General features: G+C 43.0%; 1 protein-coding gene across 2 annotated transcripts in view; it reads right to left on the bottom strand.

Annotated features, from left to right (window-relative positions):
* The window catches only part of Cobl (cordon-bleu WH2 repeat protein), a 232,547-nt gene extending 210,278 nt beyond the window's left edge, over positions 1-22,269 (bottom strand). Inside the window, exon 1 of one of the 2 annotated variants that reach the window (XM_028777526.1) lies at positions 21,981-22,269. In XM_028777526.1, coding sequence (XP_028633359.1) covers positions 21,981-22,021 — 41 coding nt within the window. In that variant the 5' untranslated portion in view covers positions 22,022-22,269. The remainder of the gene's footprint in view (positions 1-21,980) is intronic. The other variant, XM_028777534.1, reaches the window with a different exon arrangement.
* Positions 22,270-22,301: the final 32 nt, after the last annotated feature.

Raw genomic sequence — 22,301 nt, 5'->3', positions numbered from 1 at the left:
GATATATGGTCTCCCTTTATGTTGTCAGGCACATGCTGCTCCCCATGTGTGCTTCTGAGGAAGGCCTTGGTACTTCCCCTAGCAGAGGCCTCCCCTAAAGTTTGAGTGCCTGTTCCTCTTGTGACATCTCACCCATAGCAACAGCATATAGCCGACATGGCAACAACCAACTATGTCTTCTCCTCCTAAAGTGCCAAGTTACCAACACATAACACCAAACCCAGCCTCAGCTAGGTTGATTTTAAGGTGTACATGAATCACCAGCTAGCTAGCCAGTACAAGGAATACTAGAAACTGGAGAGAGGAAACCTTGGTTCAAGGACTTGAGCCACTTGAGAATTAGAACCACATACTAAGGCGGATACTTTACTCTGCAAACCTGGGAGGAGAGGGCTAAGCCTGACACTTTCCACACAGCCTATGCTTGCAAACAAGCTACCCTAATAAGGAAGGTTATGCCTGCCTGAAGAGAGCTACTAAACATACATCGCATCCCAAACCAAAACACTTACATACAAAATTCAATAAATTTCATACACTAAAAATGGTTTAAAAACAACAACAACAAAACAAACAAACCTGTCCAGCAACCCTAATTCCTGTCCATAGCTGGTGGAATATACAATAGCCTAGCAGTCCCTTAAACATTAAAAGCCCACCAAAACATGTGACCCAGCCCTTCCTCTCCTAAGTATTCACTCAAAAGCAGGGGCTGGGGGTAGGATATGTGTCACACAAGGCTTATATGTGAACGGTCACAGTAGCTTTAGCTATAATAGGAAAGCTGGAAATCATCCAACTATCTATCAATTGGAGAAGGGTTAGACAAACTATTGCAAGTCCTTGCAGAGATCAGTGCCTGTCAGTAAAGAGTGTGAGCCCCAGCAATACTACATGAGAGTAAATATCATTATGTTTAGGGAAAGAATATCACAAAAGAGAGCACTCATACACAATGCCACAAACATACACTGGAATATAGATTGGCAGCAGCAGCAGGCAGAGGAATAGGGAGGAGGGACATCAGAGGTGCAGACCAGAATTTCTGGCTGCAAGAGAAACAGTATCTGTTGACTGCAATGATGAAGCACACAACACATTTTATGAGGTGGCCTTTCATAAAAGTAAAATAGACGTATCTGGGCCCTACCCTTTAAGCAGAACTAATTGGTTCTTTAACCAAGAATGATTCTGAAGCCTTTTGTACTCACCCAGCACAGTCCCGGTAGAAGTTACTTGTCTAGAGACTTGTTCTCACTTCTATTTTATGGGCTTAGTCAGAGCAAGAACACCCAACATGCAACACATAAGTAAATTACTCTAAAAAGAATCATGATTCAATTACTAAATACTATTAAATAGTAGAACATTAGTTAAAATGGATCAGTTCTTTGTTAAGCCTTTACAATATACAAAGAAACATGACAAAAAACTAAAACAGAAACAATCAGACATGGTTGAATTTTAAAATTTATCTTAAGATGTAAGTGACTGGTTAAATAATGACAGTTCAAACAAATTTAGGCTTTTGGGATTGGCTTAGGGTATCTATTGCTGTGATAAATCACCATGACCAAAACCAACTAGAGTAAAAGGGGTTTATTTCATCTTACAGCTTGTAGGAACATGAGGCAGGAACCTGGAAGCAAGAGCTGATGCCACAGAGGCATACTGCTTGCTGGTTCATGGCTTGCTCATTCGGGTTTCCTATCCATCCAGGGCTACCTGCCCAGGGACGGCACCATTCACAGTAGGCTGTGTCCTCTCACATCACTGTTCAGTCAAGAAAATGTTCTACATCTTGCCTATAAGTAATCTGATAGAAACATTTTCTCATTTGAGGTTCTTCTTCAAAAATATTTCTAGCTAGTGTAAAGTTGACCAAACACCAGCCAGTGCAGGAACAGATGTAACTTCCGTGATAAGGGCATTGACTCTTGTCATGTATGAGGCATTGAGTTCAATCCCTAACACTACTGTCCAATAGTTTTTAAAAGATTCTTTTCATTTCCCTTGTCTGCTTTGTTATTAGTGAATATTTTTGTGAATTTTATTTTGTTTTGCTTTTGAACTGAAACATAATTTTACACAAACTACTTATCCTGTGACTTCTTATTTTACTTACGAAGACTTTATTTACAGAAAAACAATTCTACAGGAAAATAACTAACTGAATTAACCTGGAAGTATTTTTACACAAGAGTTTTGGGGTTTTTTTTTTTGTTCATGCTGGCTACACAAAATAAAGCTATAAAGACTCTGTACCCACTTTCATCCTGCTGACTACTCACAGAGAGCGCTGAGCCCATCAGGAAAACTTACCTTCAATTTGGGCTCAACTGGCTTTTCTTTTCTCTAAGCCAAATGGATGAACCATGAACTAAAAGTTACATTTCTTGCAAAGGATATAAATTACACTCCATGTATGCAGTTACTTTAGACTAAACTGAACTCTGCATCTGATCTCCTTGAGAGCAGGCAGTGTCTTGTTAATACATACAGTGAAGGAACTGATGAGGGTGAACCTTTGAATGAATGAATGATGCTTAGCCAACGGAATAACTTAGGAACACTCTGAACCTCTTGAAGAATCATGCCATGCTACCTCAACACAACCCCCTATGGAGGAGGTGAGGTCTGTATATTTCAAAACTACTTGGTAATCTGAAGCATCATCCTGACTCTCATCAACACAGAATGGAACCCTCATATTTACTTAGGTAAACCCAACATCCAGGCTGAGTGACAATATCTATATCTAGACAGGATAATTGGAGAGCAAAATGGACAGTATTAGGAACTCCACGAGGATAACAAACGTAAACACTGTCCTAAACTGAGACCCTTGATCACTTTTCAATACTTGAGGGGTATGCTGTCCTTTGTCTTTAATAGTAGGCAAGTTTTCACTATTTGGAGAATATTTATATAAACAATAGATACTCATATACAGAACTTCTCTACAGATAGGAAAACCAACTATCAGAATGCTTTGTGCCAGTTCCACCTCAAGTGGGATTTGGTTATAAACGTCTCCTTGTTTGGACCCTTGATGCGTGTTATTAACCGATCTTCAATAGGGGCTTGACAAGGTTGCTTTGAAAAAGGACAATCCAGCTGATTGCTCCATAGAAATTCCAAAATAGGCTCACAGGTGTTTTAGAGAGTCAGTCTAAGCCGGGCAGTGGTGGCGCATGCCTTTAATCCCAGCACTTGGGAGGCAGAGGCAGGCGGATTTCTGAGTTCGAGGCCAGCCTAGTTTACAGAGTGAGTCCAGGATAGCCAGGGCTATACAGAAAAATCCTGTCTCGAAAAGCAAAAACAAAAAAACAAAACAAAAAAAAAAAAGAAAGAAAATCAATCTAATCACTATTCCGAGCAAGGTTTGTACTTAGTGATCTGTCATCAGAGGCTAGGTCACAAAAGGCCTTACAGTTTCCTCCTCCATTCCTCCAAGTCACTTCTTTATATTCGGGTGTAGGATACCAGGCTGTGAGGACAGCCAAATACACAGAGAAAGATGACCACAAGCCAAAGAGCTGATGTATCCCACTAAAGGTTAACAGAGCTGGCTCCATCTAGCTACTTTACATGAATGGCACATAGTGGATACAATGAGGGAGCTTATGTCACACTTAGAAACACTGTTCCTAAGACTAGCTGCACAGTTCTAGGACACTGATATGCAGTAATAGATCACTACTATCTGTAGTCTTTGATTCAGTCACTTTGTGTTTAGTCGTGCTTTCAACATAGTAAGCAAAAAAATATCTACACATGCAGGCTACCTACATAGAGCCAGCCCAAAGGCAGATAACGGAGCAGGGTGGGCTGCTTTATCACACTTGATTTATTTGCTGTTTGCTTATTTGGAGATAGGATCTCCCTCTATAGCTCAGACTGCCCCAGAACCTCACTATGTTAATCAGCCTGGCCTTGAACTCATAGTTCTTCTTCCTCGGCCTAGCGCTAAAACCACAGATGTGAATCACCACCTTTGTCTCTTTTCACTGGCTTTAATCAGTACATTGGCCCTTCTCGATTTGGAAAGTAGAGAATGAAATGCCTTCCTGAAGACTCATGGAGCTTAATGAAGTTCAAGTGAAATATATCAAGTATCTTTAACAGACCCCAGTTGTAACAATGATGACCATAATAACAACACTGCCAGGGAACATTCTGTATGGCAGCCAAGATTCCAGACAATCCACATCTGTAAGCAAGCTTCAAGTAGACTTGCTTGTATAGAATACAGAAGCTCCAGTCCCATCAGCATCCTAGTCTCATGACTTATTTCTGTCATTTCAGATCTCCTACACTTGCCCTGAAGACTCCCCTCCAAGACACTCCTCACCACAGTCAGAGTTCCTCTAGTCATGAATCTGAATAGAATCTTGCATGGCACAAATTGTGTGGCCAAGACAGGGAGAGGCAGGCATGACTAGAGAGCCTGTAATCTTTTTCTGCTCTTGACTCTGTCATGAGCTTACATAACACACCCTCTCAAACACCAGACAACATAACCTTCTATGGTCTACACACATACACACATACACACACACACACACACACACACACACACACCTCACAAAACTCAGCAATGTTAAGACACTGAGACATGAAGAAATGGAACTGAGCAATGTCCCATGCAGTCAGGGCCCACTGCCTGGCTGCCTAGAAGGTATAGAACTGTCTGTTAAGAAAAAATTACATTCTCCAAGGATACAACATCTTCCAGACCCAACAGAGCTGATGCACATATGAACTCACAGAGATGGTAACAGCATGTATAAGACCTGATTAAGTTCAAGCCAGGCAAAACCCCCAGTATGGCAAAGGGGAAGTGGGCACAAAGTCCCATTTCTAATCACAAAACTATTTGCAACTGATACATATATGGTAGGAGAGAAAAAATCAGTTTTCTCCAGTGGAGTGACACTGGGTACACCCCAAGTAAGGCCCCTGTGCTCATGAATAGTTTGCCAACATAAATGGACTTTGTGGGTTTTGTGTGATTTTTTTTTTTTAGGGGTTGCTATATTTTGTGTTGGAGGGAGTTGTTTTGATTATAGGTGCTTTTTGGTTGTGTTTTCCTTTTGTTCTGGGAAAGAGAAAGAAAAAACATGATGGTAGGTGGAGAGGATCTGAGGAAAGTTGGTCTGTGGGGAAGGAAAAATTTGATCAAAATAAATTGTATACAAAAATTTTAAGCCAAGAATTTTTAAAAATTAATATATTTTGCTTCAACTTTGCTGTGGAACCAAAAAGAATAACCATCAGAGACCAAGGTTATTTAGATTTTACTCACTTTTTTCCTTCCTGTCCCTATTTCTTCCCAAAGGCATAAACTTGAACCCTTTTGCAGGACTAATTAATCCCAGCACACAAGCATTGGTTCCTGCAGTATATAGCTGTGGCTTCCCCAGGCATTGTAAAAAAGGATTGGCCCTGTGGTCCAGGAGCCTGTGGATGGTGGTGATCCTCTCAGAGGGAAGGTGTTATTGACAGTAGAAATGCTACCCATTCTCTGGTAACCTTAAACTAGCTCCATTAAGGAGCTAGATTCAGTATGTACAGCTCCAAAATGGAAAGTGTGGTAGTCCTGCATACATATCTACTGAGATGGATGGATGATACAAGAAAAGCATTCAAAACAAATGATTCAGTTGGCCTGTTCTAGGTCTACAAGACCAAAGGTGCTTATGGAAATATCTTCCCCAATGGTATGCCTGGGTATTTCCACAATGTCCTGAACTTCTTGTGGGTTGGGGAAGGTGGGGAGGGGAGATTCACTCTCAAAGTCGAACTTAACTAATCATGGAGAGATGAGTCCACTGGTCAAATTTGAGTAGCTCTGCACATTCTGACTGGAAATTCACTGGCTTCCATTCTTGCTTGCTTTATTCACACTTGGGTTCATGCTTACTTTAAGTTTCAGACACCCCTACTTGTCAAAGAAGAGACTTCATAGTGTACCAGAATACACTGCATACCCACAGGCCTCAGTCTCTATAACCCCTACCCTGTCACCACCACTTGTGTGTTGCAGTAACATCGGGATGGCAGGATGAATACTTTTTTAGGGAAATGAAAGGAGAAACTGTGATAAACTCTAAGCAAGCACACTATGGACCAAGCACTGGAACACTGGCTACAGTAAACTCAGCCTTCCACCTAGGTCAAGGTTACCAAGGACCGGAGTGAGCTCTCACTGCTCCTGCCTGGTCACTCTACTTCTTTACCTTAGACTCTGGACTTTCCTCAGCTGTCCCCCCAACTCCCCGGCCCCCGGCCCATGAATATCTGAGGAGGACATGAGATTCAATTGACATAATTAATAGGTGAATGCATCAAGTTAGCTGTCCTTGGTCATGATAGTTAATCCTCTGTGTTCTTCAGTCCTCACTCTTAAAATAGAACCTACCCCATGAGGCATTTGTGAGAAGTAATGGTGAGAACACATACAAAGACATTAGACAGCCTGTACATTGTACAAGTACCCTGCCAATTTCCATACTCTCAGCTGATATCACTGTTGCCTAGGCTCTTCCCACTACCACTTCTGCTATGCACTGGATCAGCTGTCCCTGTACAAAGTCAGTCACAAAGTTCATCATTCTCAAGGAGATAGAGACACCTGCAGCTACTCATGTCTGATGAATCTTTATCTTGTAGTCAGACTACAACACACACATTTCCAACATCCCAGCAGATGGAAATGAGTGAAGTTTGTCAGACCCCATGCTTCTGCAGAGTTCCCATCTGGTTGATCTGCCCAAGACATCAATGACCCTATTGATAAGGTTTTAATACTTGCCACTATGTTCCTTCCACCATGACTGCCAACAGCCACAATTCACTAAAGTAAGGGAACCTCAGGATACCAATCCCTTTCTTGATGAGAGAACAGGACTAGCCAGGCAGGCACGCCTTTAATCCCAGCACTTGGGAGGCAGAGGCAGGCAGATTTCTGAGTTCGAGGCCAGCCTGGTCTACAGAGTGAGTTCCAGGACAGCCAGGGCTACACAGAGAAACCCTGTCTCGAAAAAAAACAAAAACAAAAACAAAAACAAAAACAAAAACAAAAACAAAACAAAACAAAACAGAGAGAGAGAGAACAGGACCAAGCCATGGTCACCAAAACTGACCCAGCAAACCTCCATCCTTTCTTCTTCATTTGTTCTCTGAAATCATGAAATATTCTGAGAACAACCCTTGTCCACTAGTTTCATGTTGTACTCAAAAGCGCTGGCCTGATTCCCAGTTCATCAAGACAAAGTCATGCTCTGAACGACCCACCTGTTGACCCTCCACAAATTCCTGATCCTGGCATCTAAGCTGCCTGTTACCTCACGTCCTCTGCAGCATCCTACTGATTTAAGCACACATGCTGGTGACTATAGTCCAAGCTTTTGTCTGTCCTATGCCTTCTATTCATGCCAGTTGGTGTCCTTCTACAATTCACCTTGCTAGAGTTTATCCAGTTTTCAACCTACAGCTCAAACTCTCACAGGCCCTATCACCCCTCCTAGCTTCAAAGAGGCATCATTCCTCAGCACCAATAGTCACACATTGCCTTTGGTTGGCTCTGCCTCCCCTCTCAGACATCCCACTCCATTCTTATGTCCTTTCTGGGGAGAGGTGCTGGGCCTTGTGCTAAAAGGGCCCTTATAAAAGAATTACCAACTGTCTACCTAGCTAACAAGGGTAAAGACCTGACCTCCCTTGAAACATAATAAGATGGGAAGGGCATGAATAAAGCAAGAGCACCTTTCCTAGTGCTTAAGCCTGATAAGAAATCCACTGAGACATTTGTCTTAGACCACTTTCTGTTGTTGGGAGTAAATGCCACAGATTAGGAAACTTATCAAGGTTTCCTTAGTCTATGGTTCTAGAGACAGGGAAATCTAGACCATGGCATCCACACTTGCTCAGCACTGGATACAGCTATGTCCTGCATTACTGTGTAATAAAGTTGGGCTTCTGGGCTAATTGGGCCCTCACTACCTTTTCTGAAAAGCCACTAATGACAGCACGGATCACCATCCTGATATTAAATTCTCGTTACCTTTCAAATACTTCTGCACTAAGATATCAATTTGGCAAACAAATTTCCAACATATAAAGATTGGGGGATACTTACAAGCCAATAGCCACATTCTACTGCTATGTTAACTGATAAAGCCATTTTTCCAATAGTGTATCATGAATATGTTGATAATCATGTTTCGGATTATATACAGAACCCTAATGTGGGCTCATTTCACCTCTTGATGATTAACTTCTACTGACAGTTTACATCTGTTTTTTTAAAGGGCATCACATACAGCACCAAGCACAATTATTAGAGCTTGACACCAACATCTGCCAGACAGCAGGGGAGCCATGTTTTGGCATGTATGAAATCACTACTTCAGTGTTTCCAGTGTAATAAAAACTATGATAATGTATAGCATTCACAGGCCTTCATTTTCAAAATAAGCTATTGCTTCTATCACTGCCATATAACCTATACTTTCTAAAACAGAATGGTTAAATGACAAAAGACTAATGTTTTTCTAAAGCCTCCTTAGAGAGTTAATGCAAAGCACTATAATTTCAGACTAATGCTCTTATATTCACTCGCAGAGGGCAGAACTATGGATAAATGATTTTTACCCCTTATAAAGTCTAAGTACATAAAACCTAATGGAATGAGAAAGGAAAAATTCACTATCTTAAACCATTCATCACGTCACTGTGTTGTGTCAGGTGGCACTGTCTCTGGTGGTGGGCCACCCTGCCCCACCTGGACAGAAACCCTTCAGAAAAAAAAAACAGCAAAAAAAAAACCAAAACAGGGTAACTTCTTAATGACTCTTAGATATTGAGAACAGATATACTGTTCACAGTTTAGCTCAACTACTGATCCAGCTTCTAACAGGACATGTGCAAATATCCTCTGGAGTGACCTATACACATTTTACCCAATACTCAGACACCAGTTTCTAAGTAAATCATCCCCGATATTCTGTTGTTTCTTTTCTGAACATTACTGCTGATGGGGCCACACAAACACTACACTCAGAGATAGACTTTCATACCCATTTTAATCGAATATATGATGGCATACAATTTGTTAAGGACTTCATCTTCACGGAACCAGGTAACTGCTAGAACGGAAGTAAAAGAAACACGGAACAGACACTCCTGTTAGAAGAGGAGCACTAAGCTCCCAGCCACGATGACTAACCTGATACAAGATGTGGGCCACACTCAAAAGTGATATCAAAACTCCTCAAGGGAGACAAACGGGTCTAGAGCTTTTCCATCTGCCCCAAGTCTCTCCTGTCCTGTTCACCCCAGTATTAATTCAGTAGTCAGCTCTCCTGACCCACATCCAATGCTCTATTCATCACATCTGCTCAAGAGCAATGTACGAATACAAGATATGACCTGTATCGTATTCCTAATGCTGCTTCCCTGTGTTAAAGCATCAAATGGTCCTGAACACTATGCTAAGTTGTCAGTTTCCTATTACAGTAGCATTTACGATGTCTCTACTGTGTGAAAACAATGGGAAACAGAGCATGTCTTCTTACAGACATGTTCTGTAAGGACCATGTACCATACTAGTAACCTAGTGTCTCTGTTCCAGCCTGTAGTCTGATAGTTTGCTGGTAGAAAACAGTAACGGGGAAAAGGGAACCACCATATGGCAAGCACTCCACAGGATCCTCTTACTCCTTGTTAAATTATCTCATGAATTCTACAACCCAGGGCAGTGAGATGGCTCGGGGATAAAGCACTTACCACATAAACCTGATGGCCTAAGTTTGATTCCTCAGACTCATGGAATAAAGAAAAAGCCAATTCCTGAAAGTTTTCTTCTTACTTCCACATGCACTCTGTAGCTGGCACAAATGGATAGACACACAAAATAATAATAATCGAAATTTAAAAATCATTTATTAAAATTCTACAATCCAGGTAATTCCAGAATACTGAGAGATTATGGGGAGACAAGGAGATTGGCTAACCGGTTTGAGTCACACACGTCTCAGTGACACACACTGATTTGGAAAGTCTTACTTTTTCCACCCCACAAGATCTGCAGCTTGCCATGCTTAGCATGAAAAGAGAGCAGAAATGCAAACCACAGTCAGGGTTCTACAGCAAAATTCACCACCACTATCACACCCAAAGCCAGAAAGCACACACAGAGCATGTCTTTATTCCACTGACAAAAGAAATAAGGACTAGTGAAAAAAATCTCTCAGAAATTCATCTAACATGTTGACATATTTAAAAGTAAACACATGTTCTCAAGCCAATAAATACTTTTTCATTACAAAAACACTGCCTTTTCTAAATAAAAATGTTATGTGAATGAGTGTGTAGTCTTCTCCTCAGGGCACAGGAGTAATAGCATGAAGGCTAACTCAGGTTAAAAGCAAACCATCTATCACTTCCCATTAAACTCTCAAGCATTCATCACTGATGCAAGAAACCTGCATAGTGTTGAATTAAGAAATGAGAAGTCAGCACCAATAGAACATCTCAAGCATACAATTTCCCTCTAAGGTTGCTGCTCAGATGCCTTGTCTAAGGACCAATGGTTCCCACAGACCAACAGTTAGAATAGAATCAGGAATATGTGCTTCCTCCTTCACTTCAGTCACTGAATGCAATAATTTAAAACGGAAACAAAGATGCTGCTCAGGTTCCACCATCCAACATCGTCACAACAAATAAGGGGTGTTGCACTTGCATGGCTCCCCAGAGAGCTAAGAATGTAACATGCAGAGGACATTCAACTCAAAAACAACTCACATTAGATGCTAAATACATTACCCATGAAGAAAGTATGGTTTTCCACTTTTGTGTCTCTTAGTCTGCAACATAATGTTTGGATATAGAGAACCACCCCCTCCCCAACCTGTTATTTTAACAGTTTGGTTTTCAACTTGATGCTATTGAAGTGTGGCATAACCTTACAGAGGTGTGCCCATATGGACAAAATTATATCATTGGGGAGCCTGCCCTTCCTTTCTCTGCTTCCCAGCCAATATGATATGAGCAGCTTCTTGCACTGCAATCCCTACCATAATGCACTGACACTGGTCCAAAGGCATCAGGAACAAGGACTGAAACCATAGCCTTGGGTATTTTGTCACAGTAATAAGAAACTGACTAATATAAACAAGAACCAGTGAACTGTAAAAATGCTTGCAATGCCAGATACAATAACCTAGTAAAAGCCACACCAAAATGTCACAAATGTCATACACTGTCCGTTCCTGGTTTAGCATTTCCCTGCAAAATGATACCAGCCCATAGAAGCCCTACAAGTGACAAATACACTCTTTCTCAATGAAAGCCACTAACCAACAACAAAGGCACAGTTAACAAATCATCCAGATCTCTCTGAAGGTTGCCAAAAGTTATACACAAGAAAACACAACCAACAGATCCGTAAGTTTAGGTTCCCCAACCTTCTGAATAGAAGGAAGTACATTATTGGGCAAAGGGGACTTTGCCCAATATCACCTGTACCATTATCAAAAGTATCAGCACAGACACAGGGAGCTGAGTTAGATCAGTACAAAGGGAAGGCTTCTCATGTTTATTAATTCATTAGCCAGGATCAAGGCAGAAGCACTTGCTAGACAGGAGGCAGAGTCTGGGTCCAACTCCTCTTAATTCAACCACCCTGTCAAAGCCACCAACTTCTGATCAGAGTCTTCTCCCATCACATACAGTACACCTCTTTAAAAAGTTAAGTTCCTGCCTCACCATGCCACAGGGGCTCCTGTTCCACTATGTTTATAGTGGCTTTATTTGTGATAGCCAGAAGCTGGAAAAAACCCAGATGTCCCATGACAGAAGAATGGATACAGAAAATGTGCTTCATTTACACAATGGAATACTACTCAGCTGTTAAGAATGAGGGCATTCTGTGTTTTGCAGGCAAATGGATGGAACTAGAAAATATCACCCTGAGTGAGGTAACTCAGACCCAAAATGACATGCATGGTATGTACTCACTAACAAGTGGGTATTAGCCAAAAAAAGAAAGAAAGAGAGAGAGAGAGAGAGAGAGAGAGAGAGAGAGAGAGAGAGAGAGAGAGAAAGGAAAGAAAGAAAGAAAGAAAGAAAGAAAGAAAGAAAGAAAGAAAGAAAGAAAAGAAAGAAAGAAAGAAAAGTACAGAATACCCACAGAACTCAAAAAGGTCAACAAGCTGAAGGGCCCAAGTAATGACTTCTCAGTCCCACTTGAGAAGAAGAAAGCAATCACAAGTGGGGAGGGAGGGAAGGACTTGGGAGGGAAAGTGGACTGGGGGTTGAGTGGTGGGGAGAGGGGTACCTGATCTGGTATTGGGTGAGGTAAAAGGACTGAAGCTGTAAGGGCCAGCAGAAAGAATGGAAACAGACAACCTAGGGAAGTAGGAGGTTGAGGGGACCCTCCAGAATGCACCACAGACCTGGGAGGTGAAAAACTCTCAGGACTCAAAGGGTGGGACCTTAGATGAGCTGACCAACAGTAGGGAGAGGGAATTTATAGTGCCCACCTCCAGCAGGAAGACAGGGCATCAAGTGAGGGAAGGGGTTGTCATCCCACAGTCAAAACTCGGACCCATATTTATTCCTGTCTGAAAGAACTGCAGGGATGGAAATGGAGAGGAGCCTGAGGAAAAGAAGGTCCAGCAACAGGCCCAAAATGGGATCCAGCTCAAGTGGAGGTCCCAAGACCTGAGTGCTATGGAGTGCTCACAAAAAGGGACCTATCATGACCTCACTCTGGAAGACCCAACAAGCAGCTGAGTCAGATGCAGATATTTGCACTCAACCAATGGACAGATACTGCTGACCCCTGTGATTATATTAGGGAAAGGCTGAAAGAAGCTGAGGAGGAGAGTGACTCTATAGGAGGACAAGCAGTCTTAATTAACATGGACCCCTGAGATCTCTCAAACACTGGACCACCAACCAGGCAGCATACACCAGCTGATATGAGGCCCCCAACACATATACAGCAGAGGACTGCTGGGTCTGGTTTAGTCAGAGAAGATGCACCTAACCCTCAAGAAACTGGGGGCCCCAGGGAGTTTAGAGGTCTGGTTGGGTGGGAGTTGGGGGCTGGGGACATCCTCGTGGAGACAGGGGACATGGGGAGGAGGTAAGGGATATGGAACAGTCTGAGGGTGGGTGGGTTGATAAAATCTGAAGTGTAGATAAATAAATAAATGACAAAAGAAGAGTTAAGTTCTATCTAAGAGTCTCAGGAGGTGTGCTTCTTGGAAATGCTGTAGGAGTGAGTGTTGTAGCCACCTGACAGGCATCTGGAGGAAGATATCATCAGGATGCTTGTGCTAGATTTGATTCTTTAGGCAAAAGGATGGTGAGAAGCAATAGCTACAGCAGAGACATCGTCCCATCTTACAGGAAGCTGAAGAGGCCTCAGCAGAGGAAACATCACAGCCCCAGTTCTGTGTTGTAGTTGGGGGCTACCTATCAGGCTAGAGAGCCACAGGGCAATCTAAACTCCAAACTGGAGAACAACTTTATTTTCTTTCTGATCATGGGATATCCTGGAAGAGTCAAGCCTCACCGAGCATCTAAAGACTCAAGATGAGCTAGAACATACCACCAGTACAGTGGTATATGAGCATGGCACCTAACTGAAAGTCTAGGAACTTCTGTTTCCTCCCAGAAGAAAACTATAACCCTTAACTTAAACACAGTAAGAAAACATTTCAAATTAAAGTGTTGCTTTTAACTCAGATTCATCTATTTTACAAATTGAAATTCATTCTTTTTCTCTCCCTCCCCCGACTCCCTCCCCCACTGTATGTATATGTATGTACATGTGTGTGGGAGTACTCATCCAAGAGTGCCTGTGTGTGTGTGCGCGCACGCTTGTATAAGCTAGAGATCCATGGGACGGGTCTTCCTCTAACACTGTCCACCTTATTACTTGGTTCAGCGTGTCTCCCTGAACCTGGGGCTCAATGTTTCAGCTGTACTGAGAGGCCATCAAGGCCCCAGGTACCACCCTGTCTCTGCTCCTGATGCTGTACTTTATAGATGCATGCCACCATACCCAGCCTTTACACGAGCACTGGAATTTCTGAGCTAAGGTTCTCATGCCTACACGTTACCTCATGAGCTGTCCTCCCAGCCTCTCACTACAGTTCTTAATGCTGTAAAATTTACACATGCACTTACTTCATTTGGAACTTTTTCTTTGAAAACAAATCACTGTATGAACACCAAACATCTGAGAAGTAGCTAAGGATAGGAATCCAGAGGCCTGATGCAGCATGAGAAAGATTGTCATTTCAGCACACCCCAATTAACACGTTGAAAATATATCAATTGATTTGGTAAGGGCTGAGAGAGATCTCTAACTCATTAACTAGACAAACAACGCTATTAGAACATCACTGGACTGTTATGAGTGGCTTAGGCCCTGAGTAGGACAGATACAGTTTTACTTCTACTTAATACTGAGTCCAACATAAAATTATAGAAAGCAAGATGAGTGCGCAGACAGTTGAGGACCTCAACAAGTGGCAAATATCTAAATTCTATCTATGATCCAGCAGCCTCTTTCAAGCTAATCATTTGTTTAATGAACATGAATGAGCTTTAATTAACAAGGTTCTAGCCACCTGAACAGAAGTGTTCACTCCTCTGATTTAACACTCCCACCCAAGCCTATTTTTAAACAACTCCCAAACCGTTAAGTTTGGGCAAACACTGCCAGGGTTGATTGGGGAAGCTCTTTAAGTATTTAATTGCTCAGATTATGTACTTATAGCTGCAGAATCAGTGTGCTGGGTATGGCTCAGTTTCAGTTCTCTGACTCTTCCAGCCATACCTAGTATTTAAGATGATGAACTTTGCAGACAACACTCATCATGTGAGAACACATATTCTTTGCTCATCCCACTAAGCCAGGAGAAAAGCAAGAAGCTCTGTGACTTTCCCAGACAAGGCTAACCTATGGCTGTGGCTCAGAGATTCTCTTCCCAAGCTGTCCAATCTTACCCTGCTGCACACCATGAACAAAAAGAAGTTGGTATGGCATGAAAAAAGGTGAGACTCACAGATGTCAATGCATGCCAGCCCCTGACATCCGACAGAAAGGCGTAGCTTCTTTCATACTTTGGGGTGACTGTCTAAATGACAATTCCTCCTGGGGATGGTCAGGATTCTAAGCTCTGGGTCTGCCAGGTCCTGGAAAGAAGGGAGTGTGGAGGGAGTCTGCACACTTGGGACTGATGTGGAAACTAGAATCAGAAACACCAGCTGAAAGAGGCCTGAACGGGGCCAATACATAACCATTCTGTGCAGCTCAGGGTCATTTCCAGTCAATTTTAACCTAAGCAAAATAAGAATTCATTTCTCAACACAGATCAGAAACTGTCTGGATGTACCTCCTGACAGCTGACTTCTGAGGACCCTGGGAGGAGGGAGAAGAGTCACATGTTCACTGAGATCACCTGCCCCCTGTCAATCCACTATGTCAAGTCCTCCTAGTCTGCACTAGACCATCGTGTCAGAAACTATGTCCCAATATGCCAAGCCTCCCCTAAATGGCTGTAGGATGGGAGTTATGCCAAGGCCACATGTAGAGAGATATGTACAACAACTTGAGTCACAAAGAAAAGGGCAGGTGCTTGTCCTGTGTCCTGCTCCTCTGTGGGGCTACTGCATGGGAAGGCTTCATGTTGGCAAGCTTCATCAGAGCAGAGAACCTTCAGAGCCAGTTTGGTCTGTCTGTTCACACAGTGTCTGGCAGAAACAAAGGTATGTGCAAGTTGAAGTAAATGTCAGGATTTTTTTTTCAAAAGAGGTATCTAGCACATTCTGGGAACACACTGAATCATATGACAGTGAAGCCCCTGTAAGTTCTAAGACTATCTTATCTAACTACAAATGAGATGTGGGGTTGGTGTACTGGGTGACAGCTGACTCCTGTGCCATGGGCAGATGACACTAACAGAAAGCAGGGCGCCTGCCTACAAGGAGCTCTGAATTTAGGCGGAATGAGACTAGCAAATGAAACTCCCAGTTCCTACAAGGGTTCTGACAGGGGAGAGGTGAGAGATGCAATAGAAAATGCCAGTGAACTAACCAAGTTCCTGGAACCCTTGGATGGAAAGCTCACATGGCCTGAAGGCTGCCAGGAACCATCCTGTGTTAGAAGAAAAGGCTCCCAGTCAAGGTGAGGGCAGAAAGTGTGCAATGGTGGCAGGATTATAGAAAGGATGCTACCCTGGTCCCAGAGACTGAGAAACCACAGGCAGATAGATCCTGACCACTCACCTCAAACCTATAAACCACACATATAGTACTTACATTTAAAATTAACTGAACACAGGACAGGTGAAGAACTCTGCCCTTGCTGGGCAGTGGTGACACACACCTTTAATCCCAGAACTTGGGAGGCAGAGGCAGGCGGATTTCTGAGTTCGAGGCCAGCCTGGTCTACAGAGTGAGTTCCAGGACAGCCAGGGCTACACAGAGAAACCCTGTCTCAAAAAATCAAACAAACAAACAAACAAACAAACAAAAAACTCTGTCCTTCAGGGCAGCACTGCTTCACCCTCACAAACTGTGAGGTTAGACAGCTCAGCTGACTGACATCCAGGAGCCTTGCCAAGAGGGCTGCAGGCCACACTACCAAAGGTGCCCACTACCACCAGCACTCAAATCTCATCCCAGTGTTTTCTCTTTTCCACAGGAGAAAGGGAGTAACAAGCAAAAGTCCAGGTCACCTCAAGCACCCATTAACCCCACCTTCTGGTGCTGCTGAAAAGAGAATGGTTATCCTTGCTGCCTTGTGTCTGGAACAACATGGGGCCTCCCTTATAACAAGGGCTCTCCAACTGGATTTTAGAGCAGCAAAGACTGGACAGAGAGATATGGTGAGAAGGAAGAAAGGAAAGATTGGACAAAAGCTACAGTGAGCAGGAAGAGAGGTGGAAGAGAAGGGCTCCTGAGTTCAAGTGGCTTAGAGTTGGAAAATATTAAGGGTTAAGGGCACAATGGATTCTCTAAATCAACTGGAGGTAGTGTTGTATGCAGTGTGTTTTGGTCTGGTTTGGTTATGGAGGGTGGGAGCCTAAATCTATACCATTGAGAGTCCAAAGACATCATTGAAGGCCACATTTCCATCCTCCTTTTTGTTCTCACTTTGAGAAATATTCTAAGTTCCCCAAGCTGGCCTTGAACTCACTCTGAAGCCCAAGAAGACATTGAACAAGTTCTCGAGCTCAAACTGGCCTCAAACTTGTGATCCTCCCACCTCAGTTTCCCAAGCAGTTGAGACTACAGGCCTGCACTGCCACACCCAGCCTCAGCTGGAGTCTTCACAGGCATCACTTGGTTGGGAGTAGGTGGGACTCGGATCTAGAAAGGCATTGCTGTGAAAGTATCTGCAATCTGGGAATGTGTCTAATCAAATAAGCCTAATTAAAATATATTTTGACAGTTGATTTTAAAGCTTTTTTTGTTGTTAAAATAGAAACGCTTTTGGCTAGGGAACTTATTTTAATTGGACTTGGCCTTTGGAAGACAAGGTCCTAGCCTGGAGCAGTTTACCTCCTGATGAGGGCGACCAGACAGATGATTTTAAATCCTAATATTACCACAGGGTGCTGCTGGCTAGAAGACTTGCTCAGAAACATGGGAAAGGGCCTGGGAGGGACAATGGGAAACACACATAGTGTTGGAAAACTGCCATTTGTTACTGTAAAGTACATACCACCATGGGTCTAGGCCGATGAGTGCAAGTCTTGAAAGCAACCACCATTCTTAGCTTTGTAAAATAAAAACCCTTGACAAGCATACAGTACAGAATGTTCCCCTAGCAAGAGAGAAGTTGAAAATATAGAATGATAGGAACAGGGAAGGGAAATGGAAACCTGTATGAGGCCCTTTCACAAGACAAGAAACCAAGAGTGGCGAGACAGAAGGAAGAGAGCAGACACAGATCTCTCGAGAAGGGGAAAAATTACAATTTACAAGTCACTTATATGAATGAAAATCATTTCAAAAGACACATTATCTATACCAGCAATATAAATCATTATTAAATCATTTAAGTAAAGGAAAGTATAAACAGGAGAAAATCCGTAAGCTTTCAGTGGGCCATGCAATATGAAAGCTGTGTTGTGTTGAAGCACAGATTGAAACATGTTACTAAACTTAGATGATATATAAAATCCACAGACCCCATTATTAAATGTGTATGGGGCCAAAAGGCCATATAATAAATACACTGTCTGTTGAATGGGTTCACGTTGTTCAAGTCTAAGTAAAACCCTCTTTGTGAATTGTAAATCTGACTTGATATCAAATAACTCTGATCAGTTTTTAAAACTTTCAATCAATTGCAAAAGCAAATATAATAGTAAATTTAATTACAAAGTTCAAAAGGCCTAGTATCTTAAGCCACTTATTATGGGATACAGATATATCCCATAATCACTGTTTTCTTAATAATTATAGACATATAGTTAGGTACACATGCGTTGCAACCTCATTTTGCAAGTCCCAAATTAAAGAGGCCATAGAATTCAAGCATGTATAAATGTGAGGATTATTACCTTTCCAGGTTACAGCCCTGACACCCAATAATAATCATACATGCCTTTGCATGGGAGATCATGAGAGAGAAAAACCAAAGGATGGCCTGTATTCTAGAATCCCAGAGACAGGAGTGACTCAACTATTTACAAATATTTTTGGCTCTTTAGGTCTACCATCTGACCATATGATATGATATGATGTGATATGATATGGTATGACATACATGTGATATGATTGATATGAGACATAGAAATTATCTGATTATTTGACATTGTAAATGTCTAAATCCTCATGGATAAATATTATAACTACAAAAAGTAAAATCTCTAGGTGTATTCCCCACACCCTGAGACTTAACATTACTTAAGTGGGCTGATGGAATAAAGAATAGCTCAGTAGTAACGTCTTTAAAAATGTAGCTCGGATTTAGTATTGAAGTTTTGTGACGGCTAATCCTTACTTTTCTCATTTTTAAGGATCTAGACACTCGAAGGGCAGTGGTGGCACACGCCTTTAATCCCAGCACTTGGGAGGCAGAGGCATGCAGATTTCTGAGTTTGAGGCAAGCCTGGTCTACAGAGTGAGTTCCAGGATAGCCAGGGCTACACAAAGAAACCCTGTCCTGAAAATATTAAAAAAAAAAAAAGAAAGAAAAGAAAAAGAAAAAAAGAAGAAAAGAGAGATCTAGACACTCTCAAATACATTAGTCAAAAGCAAATCTAAATGCCTTATGACACGTAGTTACTGTTTCCTTAATATCAAAACACTTATGGTTTGGTACAAAACATGAGTATGGCTGGTCATATTAACCTCAAAAGAGATATAGGCCCTCAGTCTTGATATTGTGTTCTAAAACACTTCACTAGCTGTCACTTCTGACTAGGTGAGACTGATTAGTGACTGGTAAGACTAGTCAACAGGTAAAATCACTTCCTACCCTAGCCTGCCAACCTGAGTTCAGTCCCTGTGGAAGGAGAGAACTGACTCCCAGGCTGCCCCCAATCTCCACTAATGCATCACGGCATATGTGCAGCCGCATTCGAACACACACACATACACACACACACACACACACCACACTTTAAAAGTGAGCTCTAAAACTCCCTAAGCAACACATCAAGTCTTCATACAATCTCCTTCCCCAGACAGACGCTTGCTCGTCACCGTTGCTGCTTTAGTGGAATTACTAAGAAAGATATGATTTCAATCCAAGTAAGATTTGCATTTGTATTCTTAACAAAGAAAACACTCTAAGGATTAAAATTTACATTCACCAGCCCATTGGTCCCTTCACTCATCTATCTCTTGTCCATTCCAACCAGTCTATACAGCACGAGGATGACTGAGGCACTCTTCTCAATAACAACAAATCCACCCCATCAGTTGTCACCTGTCACATGGGAAAATTAGAGTTTACACAAAGTAACTCTATAACTAACCTCTGTAGTATCAGATAAAAAACAAACTTCCCTCAAGCACATTGCAAACACTGCCTAGTCTCAAGAGATAAAGAAAACAGTAATTTCAGACACAAGCCAACAAATTCTAATTGCCTTCAATAACATTTGGAAGCCCCAAGTGTCACAATCCTTTATGATAGGCAAACAATACAACTAAACAATATAGAATATCCAATAAGATATAATGCCATTTCTTTCTTTGCATTCTAACAGAAAATACTTCATACTGAACTTGTAATCTTTGTTTAAAATATATAAGCATGTTTATATTTCGGAGGTGTTTCTTTATTCAAGGTATAAACAAATGAGAAACGGCAGTAAGAGAAGTTGCAAAAACAGATCTACAGTTTTTGGACAAAGAGGTGGAAGTAATCAAACAATGTGCAGGAGGTGCAGCGATATCAAGCCGTGGAAACTCTACCATCACACCATAGCACAGGACACCGAGTGAGGAAGACAGACATGGCTTGCCTTCTTGGCTGCCTAAGGAACAGGCTGGCTGGAGGAGAGAGGGTGGTTTCATTATTACCAGACACCTTCACCAGTGTCTGCAGATACTCTCTGGAACTTTGCAGGCCCCCTAAATATTCCCTTTATATTTATTTATAAGAAAATAGTGGTGAATAATTCAGTTCCCTTAAATAGAGTTATGTAACAATTTAGAAAGGTCACAATTTTAAAAGCAATTCTGTTTACATCTCCCAACATCATTTGGGGGTTCCCGATTACCATGAAAAAGTATTCCCATATTTATTTTTTAAAGGGAATTTGTTTCTTCAAAGGAATTACATAACTACACCTTAACGAGGAAAAGTCTTTTTTAAAAAAAAAAAACATTCCTTAGCTTTAAGGTTATGAGTTAGTAATGTATCTTACTTTTTTGGAAGCCTCCAGGAGAGATTTTAAGAAATAATAAAGAACTGGGTTAGACGGCTTTTATAAACACTTGGGCAACAAAGTTAGTGGGCAAAGGTCCCGGTGAGTCAGTGGGACATAACTGCTAAAGAAAAAAGATTTGTTGTCCCCAATGCTGCCTTAGAAAATCCAGTTGCTCAAGTGGAAAGTGGGCCATTCCGGGAGCAGGTGCGGGCCCACCCTAACTCATTCCATTCGCAACACTCATAACACATTTGCTCCAGAGAGAAGAGGTCAAAGGCCAGCCCCACGGCACTCTCTGAAATCTACCTAGTCTGCAAGGGTTGCCAACTGTCCTGGCAGGGATGAGCACGGAGGGGCACGATTCTGGAGTGGGGGGTTAAAGGGCAAGACTGTTTGATCTGTGTTAGGCAAGTTTCTCTTCTGCAAGTAAAATCCTCAATGCAACAGGAAATCTCTGTCTGCAAGGTGTGGAGACAGCAAAAAGAAACTAAAAGGGTTGAGGCATTAGAGGATCCTGGAAGACAGGGATGACAGCTCTGCTTCTCAGGTCCGATGAAGGGGGTCCTCACCACTTCAGACACAAGGGAGGCCCCAGCACGAAGGCTGGGCAGAAGAAGAGTCTTCATGAAGTACCTTCCCCACACACCTGCCAAGATCGCCTGGCTACATGGGTCCCAACAGACCAAGTACCCTCTTGTCATTGAGGCAGGGAGCAGCGGGCCACAGGGCCTGTGAGGAGTGGCTGGAGGAACCTGTGCATGGGACCAGAAGGACTCCACTGAAGTTTCAGGCCCGGAGTTTCTTGTCCCCCTCGGCCTGTGATTGCCACTATTGCAAGGGGCAGGAGGTAACTCCGACCTGGGGCTCTGCACGGAGGGATAGCACCCCACAAACACATACACACATATACACAAACATATACAAGGGCTTTCACAGCAGCACCTCTCACGGAAACTGTCCCCAAGCAAGGCCTGCCACGGTTACCGGAGCAACGACCTAGGTGCCCCAAGTCCTCAACACCTTGGGAAGAACCACACCCGCCCTCCTGAGCCCGCTTACCCTGTGGGGGGCTTGGCCGCCAGTGCACGCGACGCGTCCATGGAGCCGGCGGGCTTTGCGCCGGGCTCTGCCGGCCGACTGGGGCGCTGGCTGCCGCGCTGTCGTCCTCATTCACTTTTTCCGCGCTGACCCATCGTCCTCCCACGCGGGGCTAGTGAGGACAGCGGCCGTGCCGAGAGGACGGAAGCGACCGGAGGCGTCTGGGCGGGCGGGGGCGCGCGGGGAGTCACCGACGCGGCTAGCCGAGGCGCGGGAGCAAGGTGCGCCGCGCCCCCGCCAAGCTGGCTCAGCCGCGCCCACCGCGGCGCCGCCCCGCGCCCG

Source organism: Grammomys surdaster, unplaced genomic scaffold, assembly GCF_004785775.1.
Source record: "Grammomys surdaster isolate TR1022 unplaced genomic scaffold, NIH_TR_1.0 67, whole genome shotgun sequence".
Lineage (NCBI taxonomy): Eukaryota > Metazoa > Chordata > Mammalia > Rodentia > Muridae > Grammomys > Grammomys surdaster.
Note: the sequence above shows the minus strand (reverse complement) of the source record. Positions and strands in the feature narration are given on the sequence as shown.